At 37.6% G+C, this 12,253-nt stretch overlaps 1 protein-coding gene across 1 annotated transcript in view; it reads right to left on the minus strand.

Moving 5' to 3' along the window:
• Window positions 1–7,461, minus strand: part of Smp_125370 (serine/threonine kinase) — a gene marked incomplete at both ends in the record, with an annotated part of 41,730 nt that extends 34,269 nt beyond the window's left edge. Inside the window, 4 exons of the mRNA XM_018794313.1 lie at window positions 1,287–1,445; window positions 2,959–3,150; window positions 4,915–5,101; window positions 6,981–7,461. Of these exons, the coding sequence (XP_018648738.1) occupies window positions 1,287–1,445; window positions 2,959–3,150; window positions 4,915–5,101; window positions 6,981–7,461 (1,019 nt within the window). The remainder of the gene's footprint in view (window positions 1–1,286; window positions 1,446–2,958; window positions 3,151–4,914; window positions 5,102–6,980) is intronic.
• Window positions 7,462–12,253: the final 4,792 nt, after the last annotated feature.

Genomic DNA, 12,253 nt, shown 5'->3' on the forward strand with positions numbered 1-12,253 from the left:
GCTTTCAGGTTTTCAATGGTGGTCTAACATAAATTGGTTCACGATTTCAATCAAAATTCATTGGAGAATTCCATTTTCGCTAGTAATGTTAAAATTTTGCTAGAAACGATAACTGTAAGTATTCTTATTTCCAATTCAATTTCTCACGTAACCTTTACCTGTCTCTGATTGGTTTCCAATACTGTAAGTTCGTTCATTTTCTGAATACTTGAAGGTTATGTTTTCGTTACCATATAAGCTGCTGATACTGTGTTGGTGACTAATTGTTGAAGTATTGCGTGGGGAACTACCGTTACTGATCAATCTTCTGTTTGAACACTTGAATCGGTTTCCCAAGCTCTAAATAAACCCAGGATAAATCTACACGACGACTTGAACACGAGAGAAAAGGCGCGAAGTGTGAAAAGAATGCTTTACTCTAAAATTAGTTTATGGGATGAAAATTGAGGGTATTTATAGTATTCCAAATGGCCTTTGGCTTCTGGAAGGTTCTAGAACCCTACTGAATATAGTAATGCAGTGAACAAGAACGCTAGTGGGGACAATCGAATGTACTTAAACACAAAATTACAGAATCTCTTAGTCAAATCTGAGAACCAAACAGCAAATGCTTAATTTGCAGAATATCAATCAATTGTTTCAATCTTGACTGTTCCTTTGCAAATGTCAATCGATCGTCTCGGACTTCACCGTTCCTTCATTTCCATACCGATCGCTTTCTGCTCCCGTTATTTCCTTCTCGACCTTCTGCTGCCAAACATTCTATTCCTGACTCACGATATATGCTACTTATGTCGACATAAGTAGCACACACCACATTAACAGGATAAGTAATCAGCCAATCAGAAATGCGGCTCTTCAGTTTTTAGACCTTTCTGAGAAACTTTTACTCCACACTAATGGGTCTAAATGTTTCCCAGAGCTTTAAGGGCCCCTCTGAGCTTCTTTTTTAGAAATTCTTTGGGTCTTACCAACACTTTCCTTCTTTCACAAAATAAGAATCCATCTTTGGGTCTGCTTGACAAATCAGTTAACAAGTCTGCAATAGAATCATTTGTATTAAAATAGCTTAATCGTTCCATAATTAGTAAGTATCGTATGGACCAAACGGTAACCTTAATAAAAATAATCGTATTTATCAAGACTCAACAATATATATTACCTTATAAACCCTATAACACAGCTATTCAAACGTACATGCACACTATTAAGTACAGATGATAGATATCTAAAATAAAGTATACCCTTTTCTCACATTTAATCTTCAAAATAAGAAAACAACTTACCATACATCAACTTTAAATGAACATGGTTCATTACGTATTACTTCAGGTGCCATCCAAGCTACAGTGCCAGTAAATGACATTTTAGTAGAATTCTCTGTCCATTCACGAGATGCACCAAAATCGGATATTTTTAATACGTGATTATAACCGACTAAAACACTGTAAGATAGAAAATATTAAGCAATAACATTTTAGAAATATTTACCATGATTATAGTAATGTATATTAGGATACGTGGTGTGTGTAAGTATGAGCGTAGGCTGTATTTTTTAGAACATATGTCTTCAAAGCATTGCTCGTCTATAATAGAAAGACTGAGTAGGCAGTGCTGAGGATAGGCAAACGTTATTAAGCAAAAATGTCAAAACGGTTGATGAAAATGTGATTCATAGTTGACTGATATGGTAGTTTAGACATTTGTTACCTATGTTTAACCACCGACTACCTCAAAGTGCAATATTTACAAGTATAGGAGTAGGTTAAAAGAAATCAAGAGTCGACCAAATCAAGACGTTGGACTAATCCATCAAGTCCATGACTGATGGTTTAAGATGTGTTGATAGATGCAGATTACCTGTTTGGAAGTTCCTGTAATAAGTAAGATCAGTGGTTGGAGATTTTTAGTGACAAAGTTAAGAGTACGTTAGAATAGCGGATATGTATTAACCCTCTAAGTTTCCCTAGAGCTTGAGTTCCAGTACTCCACCATACATTTCCATTCTGGTTTTTCGTACGATACATCCAATCCTTAATATGTCTCATTATCATTGCTATCACACTGTTTAGATTTCTTCACACTCATTGTGTTCATCTACCGCTAGATTCAATTGTTGACTAAGAATACGCAAATGATATAGTTCTGCTTGGTGATAAAATGAGATCTTCTGATCACTTCAAGCAACAATGAAAGTATGTTTGGGATGTGGTTTTCGCTCTCAAATTTAGAACGTTACTTCAGGATTGGCTTGAGTTGGCGCCTAAATTAATGATAGGGAGTGAAGTAGTTGAACGCATCAACTGCTTCACTTATCTTGAAAGTCACATCAGAGCTATTGATCTGGTATCTCACGAAATCTCGGTACACATTTAGAAAGCTCGATTGACTTTTGTTAAGTTGCGTCACTTGTGGAGTAGGCGAGACTTTGAATAACATGACTCAAGATCATTTGCAATCACAAAGATGCATCCACTCTTCATCTTTCCTTAGATTCTAAGCTACTGAATTCCTCGGAATTTTTGAATTCACTAATTTACATTTTCTTATATCATTCAAAGTCTCCAAGCAATGATCGTGATAATCATAAGAACCATAATCGATTCATCTACACCTGTTAACATGGTTCAGTCCAATTTTAAACGACTTTATAGACTGTTGGTCTCATGTTTTGGTTTTGTCGGCCCTAGTTTTCCTCCAGCCTACACCTGCACCAGAAAACATCGTCCGCCGAGGTAGACGGTGGTTGGACATACGCAACATATGTTCCTAATCACCTGAGTTGATGACGATTTACTACCTTATTAATACAATCGAAGTGAAATATAGATATGGAGTATAAGAGAGGCCTCGTGGTTCAGATAATATCTTTAAAATTTAAATAATAACACGTGCACCACATATATGTGTACACGGACACATTTTATTGCATATATATATATACCGTATAAAACCTACTTTGGTGATTTAAGATCTCTGTGAATGATTTTACATGAATGTAAATAATGCATTCCATCGGCGATCTGTTTAACCCATGAACAAATTAAAGATGGTGATATAGGATTGCCTGAGTGTATTATTTCATACAATTGACCATATGGACAATATTCCATAAGTATACAGTAACACGGTTGTTCTACACAAACTCCTCTGGAATTAATCAATTAATGATACGAAAAAATGTATGAAAAATATGAACATTTTATAGTGTTATTGTAGGAGATATTAGATCTTCAAATATAATTTAGTAAAAGGAGATTAAGTGGAATCTTGTGTATTGACTTTGTAAATGCGATTTTCGCAGTCATTTAGTGTTTCAACAGTACCTGGTACCTTCACGTGGTGTTAAGTCTTGTATTTCGTGATGAATAAACTGAGCTATATTGGGTGGAATTTTTTGTTTACGTCCTATTGTGGCAGGCAGATCAGTTAGAAAACGGTACGATTAAAAGTAGCAGCTTAGGTTTCGCGAGCGAGATCGTACTGCTGACCATACTTAGTGATGGAAGTGAAATGTATTACTCAGATAACCGGTATTGGCAGCAATTCTGTCTTTCCACAGCAAAAGGAGGAAGTAAGGGAAAGTCAGTCCTAGAAATAGGATACCTAACATTGCTAAATGAATTTACGTTTCCGGTGGTAAGGTGTGTAAAATATGGAGCTAACACATTAAGAGCTATTCACAAAAAGGCTACGTGTGACCGGCATCAAGCAGATGTCTTTTGAGATCATTGGTCATGCTGTCGGGCCGTCAGGAAATTCCTTAATCCAGGACTCCTTAAATTGATATACCTACCATATCCCAGAGTTGATGTTTACTCAGGAACTCGAATCCAGGGACTTATTGGTTGTAGTCCCCAAAATCAACGGGAAGATTTAAATAACCGACATAAATTATTTAAAATTTATCCTGTTGCGCAAGTCAGCGGCTATCTGAATTCTGTAACTAAGTGGATAACACGTTGGGCATTTGGAGAGAATGGTAGTGGGTTTGAGTCCTGGAGTGAAAATCAACACGGACGCAAGTACATCCAGTTGATAAGACCCATATGAGATAGCAAAGCTAGTTATAAGATTGAATATACTGAGAAATTATCGAGATTAGGAGAAAACGACTATCCAGTGTTCTGCATCATTACAAACGTTGACATCCTATGGATTTCAACAGATTATCCAATTAGTTCATACTAATATTTCGTAATGTAAACCACAAATTTAAACATTTTCTACAAATCCTCTAAACTAACATTAATCATTTGCTCACAATAGTGACTAATTTCTAGAGGTTTTAGTTAGAAGTTACGTTCAATATAGATCAATTATAATGGGAGTGAAGCAGTTACACACCAATGATAATGGATGGCCACCTAAAATCGTGGATGAACTGCGGTCAGAAATTTAAACCACTGGATCAAAAATCAGTGATTTGGAGATTAAGTGTTCGTCAACAAACCTGACAGCTCTGAGTTCAATCCCCTGGAGCAGAGTTAAGGATGAGCACTGTTAAGGAGTCCGATGCTAGGAAAAAGCAGTTGTGTAATGCTTCCTGGTTTTCAAAACTTGTCTTAATAAGATCAGTCTATGATATAAACTACGAAATAATTTGAAATTGTCAATCACTGAAGTTTGAACTCAATGGCTCAGTGATAATGTACCTTATTGTAGTTCTGTTTTCAATCTCACAAAGAGTAAATACTGCGTTTAATGAGAGTTCGTTGAGACAAATAAATTTTTCATTAAATTGCTGTTATTAATGGTTTACTACCTGATGTCAGTCGGTGACTGAAACTACATTTGGTCTTTAACACAAATAGAAAGGAAGGAAGATGCTCCCAGAAACATCAATAATGAAATTGTATTACAAAAGAATTTGATATTTAATTATAATAAAAACTAAACAAAAATCATTTTTACTTGAATTTAATAACGTTCGGATGATTTAAATAACGTAAGTGACGAATATCTGTGTCAGATTGTTTATTAACTTTTTTCACAGCAATCAATTCATCACGAAAACAACCACGAAAAACCACACCTTGTGCACCAGACCCGATCCACACTAAATCGGTCACTGATTCAAATGGGACTTCCCATGGTAGATCTATTTAGAATAAATGAGAATTAAACAGTTGAGCAAATTGAAAAGAATACTTTCGTAACACAGCGTTATAGTCAGAAAAATTTATTCCATATATTATTATTTATTTATTGTTTATTTAAACACATAAATATTGGTACAAAGGGGCACCAAATACATATGCGCCACACAAATCTCATTTGATTTGTGTGAGGGCTAGGATACTTCCCGGATGCCCAAACCGAAACAGGTGGTTTTCTTAGTGGGCCACACCCCGAGCCTTTGACCTAAAGATCTGATCCACAAGGCAGTGGAACATCGTGAGGAGATTCAGTCTCATGGTAGTCGGTGACCAACGATTGGTTCATACGCCATTTGTTCCCTCAGGATACTAGAGGCTATGTGCACCATTGGTTTGGAATGAGGGTTTTCCAACTCCCCTAGGTGGACAACCCTGTTAAAACGCCGGACATTTGCTTTTCGTCCTCTCAATTTCGTAAACAACAGTAATGCCACAAGAAGGTAGTGAGTAGGACTTCCCAGTCAGAGGCTATATACGCGTGGCTGTATGGGAGCATTTCGAGAGGGAGAGAGGACTCTCCCCACTCTCGACTGTACCAGGGCATTCGGGGGCTTCCAGATATTATACTTTAAAAGGTTACTCGATAGCAAATTTGGCAATAACTAGATCTTTAGAGTTGCTTATGAGGAAAACTGTAATCGCTAAAATCATTGAAATGATAGAGTAGTAGACTGACCTCCATAAAGTTGATTTTGTACTCTAAAATTTGTTTAGTAATCATTATTTATTGAAGTTGAGAGTGCGGAGGGGCCACCATCCCTCTCGAAATGCTCTCACATGGCTACGCGTATATAGCCTCTCCCCGGGAAGTCATACTCACTGCCTTCTCGCATCACGGGTGTTGTTTACGAAATTGAGAGGACGAAAAGCGAGTGACCGGTGCTTTAACTGGGTTGGTGGACACGAAAACTCCACCTAGGGGAGTTGGAAAACCCACATTCCAAACCAATGGTGCACATAGGTTCCAGTATCCTGAGGGAACAAATGGTGTATGAATCAATCGTTGGTCACCGGCTACCATGGAACTGCATCTCCTTACGATGCTCCATTGCCTTGTGGATCAGACTTTTAGGTCAAAGGCACCGGGTGTGGTCCCCTAAGAAAACCACCTGCTTCGGTCTGGGCACCCGGACAGTACCACAGACCTCACACAATTAAAGTGAAATGACAATTTTTGTGTGGAGCATATATATCTGGCGCCCCTTTGTACCAATATTTATGTGTTTAAATAAATAAAATAAATAAAAGTGCTTCACTAAACGATGTCCAAGTTTGATGTTGATACAGAAACTTTCTATACGCAAGCCCCAAAGGGGCTACTGAGTGGGAAGATTAGGAATGGAGCAGGAAGTTTATTGGATTAAACTGAAGCAATTGCCTAAGCACTCATATATATATATATATATATATATATATATATAGACTTCTTATGAAACGAAATCATTTCTTGACCAATAACATGCACTTGTCATTAAGAGATTTTTGATTGGAATAACGTGGCCTTCTCATTTGGCGACGTCTGATCAGCCCACCGTATCATGCAATACTTTAGTTGTGCTGTGTGAACTATTCTATTTTATTACTCAGTGTTACATAGAACTGTTCAAACCAAATGTCACAACTCATGTTAACAAACAGTAGAATCTCGATAATTAAGTAGATGGTTATCGCCAAGATATGGGACATTGTATTCCTATGAATTAACAAATTAGTAAACCCATAATGTTTTAAATTGACTACCGATATTATTGAAATGTAACAGAATAACACATAACGATAGTAAGATTTGAGTTTATAAAAAATAAACCAATTGAAACTCACCTTGATCTGATGAGGGAAAGGACTTCTCTTTTTGAATAAGATAAATAAATGGGCGAAAACAACTTAAAAATTTGTCAAATATATTCCGCTCCGTTAAAATGTTTTTCAGGCCGAATTCTTGATTAATATGATTAATAGCGTGTGTAGTAGAAGTGTTAGTGTCGATAAATGGATCTGACATCAGGATATGATTATTTAAAGTGTTAGTAAATTTGTTCATTCCATCTCCGACGACACTATTATGGTTAGAAATATGAGTAGCAGTAGTATTGGTATTAGAAGAAGCAGTACCTGTATTGATATTACTAGTATGCTGAATAGATTTCGACCGACTACATACAAACTGTGCCATAATATTGGTTGCTGAATGGTTACTACAGTTATTATCAATACTTTTATCTTCATTACTATTACTACTACTGCTACTGATTCGACAATTAAATATTGTTGGCCTTTTTGTATTTACATAACTTGTTAACATGCTTAGAGATAATTTCTTTAGAAGTAATTCACAGACTAGGATTCTCGAAACCAAATTGGACTATTTGCAGAAAAAAAAATCATGTGATCTTGTGTGTAAACTTTCATTGTTTATAGCGTGAATTCATTCTACCCGATTGTGTGCACAGTTTGATAAATTTAATCTGTAATAAACAGTCAGAAAAATAAAAAACAGGCTGAATGTCTAATTAAGAGAATAAACTTTAAAGATTTATGCTGATGATGAAACCCAATGTCTTACGACATCATCAGATTTGTGAAATAGTCACCTAACGTAAGCACACAATTCCTATACATTGGGTTACAAATTAAAAGCTCGTTCAATCTAAACATTCACAGTCAGACAGAAGTTTATGACAGTATTGCTGGTGTGAAATATACTGACTAAATGGTTATTATTATGAACCAAAAGTGGTCGAGTGATAACTATTTACAAACAAAACTAACGACTCCAAATCGTTCAGGATGGCGTAGCTGCACCCAGTTTTCTTTTGCAGTTAGAGACAAAGTTTTGTGACTATCTTACACTTCAACATTTCACGAATCCGTTTTCTCGAATTACATCGTCTATGTCTAATCTTTTCTACTACCAACACTGATACTCTTACTACTCCCACTACTACAGCATCACGCTGTGGTGATAGAGTGTGGCAGCTTGGACAGGTACACATAGGTGTAAGGTTTTATTTTCCATATAACTAAGGAATCGGTGAAGGGGTCTCAGTAGAAAGAATAACTGTTCAGTGGAAATGAGTTTTTTTATATAAGCGAGTGACATTCTTACGCAAAATATTATACGAGATAGACGCGGTTGAAATTAACTTTCAAATGTAAATGATTGTAAGAGAAGTTTGTTGTACGTTGTTAGCTAACCTATAAGATTAAGGCTGGATTATGCCTAATCACCATCTACCATACACAAACATGAATATATGTAAAAACATACATTTGTACCTCCCATCATTCCGCATGTATAATTATTCCTCTTTATTGTATGGATGTTTATAAATACTTACTATTTATATCTAAACAACAATAATTTGCTTGCGGGACATATAAATTACTATAGTAATTACAAAATCGTGATATGACTGGATTATGTAGACGACCAAGCAAATTAAACCCATCAGCAGAAATAAGTACTTACGCATTACTGGCCTGTATAGAGGATTAAGGTGGATCAAAACAACGACAGCTTAAAACCTACCTTTTTCTGTAAAAGGTGCGTAGCGCTAGATCTGGATGGTCGTCTAGGTGAGCGGAGAAGGTCATTAGGGGGCACTCATCTGGTATTCAATGTCTAATATTTAGTATACTCGGCTCGGTATACAGCTTCAGTTTGGAGGGGATAGGAGACTAGGTGGCTTCTGTTACTTATTACAGTGATGGTCCCTCAGTCTACTCAACTTTCTTTTGAAAGCATCGACAGATGGAGCATCAATCACACATTGAGTTAATGAATCCCATTCGCTGGTAATTCGATGGTTAAGTTGATAGTCGTCGTGAGAACCAGGATAGGAGCTGACATGGCTTCAGATCACCACCTGATTGTGGTTGCCAAGACGAAACCGAAGCTAAAGAAAAGCTAGATATCTGGGGAAACACCATTACAAACATTCAATACAGCCCTCCTATGACATACTAACAAACTCAACCAATTCAAGATAACTCTCGACAACAGGTTCTAAGCCTTAGAAGATTGACTGGAAGGAGAAACGACCGTGAAGGACGATTCGGAAGGGATCAAAGAGGTATTATCTTCAACGTGTCAGGTGCTGGGCCGCAACAACCATCATCATAAGAAATGGATTTCTAAGGAAGAACAAGAATACAGCAATTAACAACAGCCGAAAAAGAACAGAGAAAGTCAAGGTGCAAGCTGAATACACAGAAGCAAACAAGCAAGTGAAAAAGAGCATTTGAGCCAACAGGCAGAAATATGTGAAAGAACTAGCAAAGACCGTAAGAGAAGAAAATATGGAACGACTATATGATGTGACGAAGAAACTGGCAGGAAAATATAGCAAACCAGATAGACCAGTCAATGACAAAGAAGGCAGGTAAATCACTGAAATTCAAGGACAGAGGAACAGTTGGGTAAAATGCTTCGGGGAACTTTTGGATAGACCAGCCTTATTGAATCTACTGGATATCAAAGCAGGACCTACAGACCTTCGTATAGATGTCACTCCACCAACGATCGAAAAAATCAGGATGGCGACCAGACAGATTAAGAGTGGGAAACAGCAGGACCTGATAATATACCAGTTGAAGCATTGAAGTCAAACACAGAAGTAACGACAAACAGGCTTCACACCCTATTCAGGAAGATTTGGGAGGAAGAATAAGCACTGATGGACTGGAAAGAAGGATATCCCATCAAGATACAAAAGAAAGGAGATCTGAACAAATGTGAGAACTACAGAGGTATCAGTTTTCTGTCAGTACCGGGAAACGTTTTCAACAGAGTGCTGCTGAACCGGATGGAAGACGCAGTAGAAAGTGGAGAAGATTTGTAGCTCAGATGGATGATTTTGATTGTTTGGTCGCGACCATTCAGCTCGGAAAACAAAACTCCATCAAAAAGACGCAGTAGACGCCCGAATTCGAGATCAACAGGCTGAATTTCATAAGGATCAGTCGCGTACAAACCGACTTGCGAAACTACAGATCATCGTGGAACAATCAGCCACTACACATCAACTTCATTGAATATGAGAAAGCATTTGACAAAGTGAATTGGAGAACATTATGGAACCTTCTTCGACACTGTGGAGTTCCTGAGAAGATAGTCAATATTACTCGGATCTCATACAATGGACTACAGTGCGAGGTTATTCATGGAGGTCAGATGATAGACGTGTCCCAAATAAAACCAAAGTCATACAAGGCTGTCTACTGTCCCCATTCCTCTTCCTTCTGATGATTAACTGGATTATGAGGACCTCGACATCTGAGGGGAAGCGCGGAATACAATGGACATCTCAGAATCAACTAGACTATTTGGACTTTTCAAATGACCTAGCCCTCCTATCTCATACACACGAACAAATATAGACGAAGACAACTAATGTAGCAGTAGCCTCTACATCAATAAGCCTCAACATACACAAGGGAAAAAGCAAGATTCTCATATATAACACGGAGAACGCCAACCCAATCGCACTTGATGGAGAAACTCTGGAAGATTTGGAAACACTCACGTACCTGGGAAGCATCATTGATGAATGTGAAGAATCTGACGCAGATGTCAAGGCGAGTATTGGCAAAACAAGGGCAGAACTTCTACAATTGAAGAACATATGGAACTCAAAAGAACTGTCAACCATTATCAAAGAGAGAATCTTCGGTACGAACGTCAAGACAGTCCTACTGTACGGAGTTGAAACGTGGAGAACTACTACAGCTATCATCTAAACGGTACAAGTATTTACAAACAATTGTCTACGTAAGATACTCAATGTCTGTTGACTGGATACCACCAGTGACAGCCTACTGTGGGAGAGAACAAGCCAGCTTCCAAGTTGAAGAGGAAACTAAAAAAGGACGTTGGAAGTGAATGGGAAACATTATGGAAATTACCAAACTGCATCAGGAGGCAAGTCCTACCTTGGAATCCTGAAGAGGGATGGAAAGGAGGAAGACAAAACTACACAGCGCGTTAAGAGTTTGAAGCAGACATGAGAAGGATGAATAGCAACTGGAAACAGTTGGAAATGACTGTCCAAGACAGAGTTGTTTGGAGAATGCTGGTGGGAGGCCCACGTTCCTTCACGAGGGGTAGTATAATTTCGGTCTACTTTGTTATTAGTATTACTACGATAATAGACTTAATTTTGAAATTGTAGACTTGTCATGATGTGATTACCTCATTTATAAGATCTTACGTGGAAGTCACATCGTTGTCTACAATGACTCGTTCTATTGTAGGCATCAACAGTTTGATGTTACCTACTTCTGGAGAACATATGTAGGCTGGAGATAGAATAATATATTTAATTTGAATAAAAGAGATAAGTTACGCAAAAATGACCACGTCTGCAAGGCTGAGTGATACCATCTTACTGAATTGAAATAACTCCCCCGGCTTCACCATTGTTGGCCTTCTCTCCATGTTAAATGTTGAATATCTTTTTTCCAGGTTATCTCATGTCCAGCCTTGAGGACTGTATGGTTAGGACCAATACCACTACAGGACAATAGGCGAAAGTCAGTGCCTCGGTGATTAATATACATCACAATGCAGTTGGAAGCATTTGTCAACAATTGAAAAATTTTAAACTATTCAGATAATTTTTCCAGGTCATTTTGAAGCTCTAAACTGTCATCTTTACTTTTTGTCGCTCTCCATATCTAGATATCCTCAACATATAAGAAAAGCGACTATGATAAGGGACTAGAAAGGTCACTTACATAAGGGAGGAACAACGTTGTCCCCGAAATTGTAATTTGAGTACTCCACTAAACATAGTTTACCAGGTAGAAAACTTGGAGTTCACTCGTACTCCAATGACATATTTGACCAACATTTCTTTAGAACCCTTCCCAGAAGCCTCTGTTGGACCTCAACGACTACAATAAACTTTCTGGATATTTAGCAGAGATTCGTAAGAGTTTGGTTATAGAGTATAATTAACCTCCAGTCTTTTATCATGTTAGAACGGTCTCATCGAACCTTTTCCCCTGATTAAGCTGAAATTACGGAAAAACGCGACCATATGGCTAAAACATTTATTACACAACTATCGGGAACATGTGTCCCCTGTTGGCCT

The sequence above is a fragment of the Schistosoma mansoni genome, chromosome 1 (assembly GCF_000237925.1).
Source record: "Schistosoma mansoni strain Puerto Rico chromosome 1, complete genome".
NCBI lineage: Eukaryota > Metazoa > Platyhelminthes > Trematoda > Strigeidida > Schistosomatidae > Schistosoma > Schistosoma mansoni.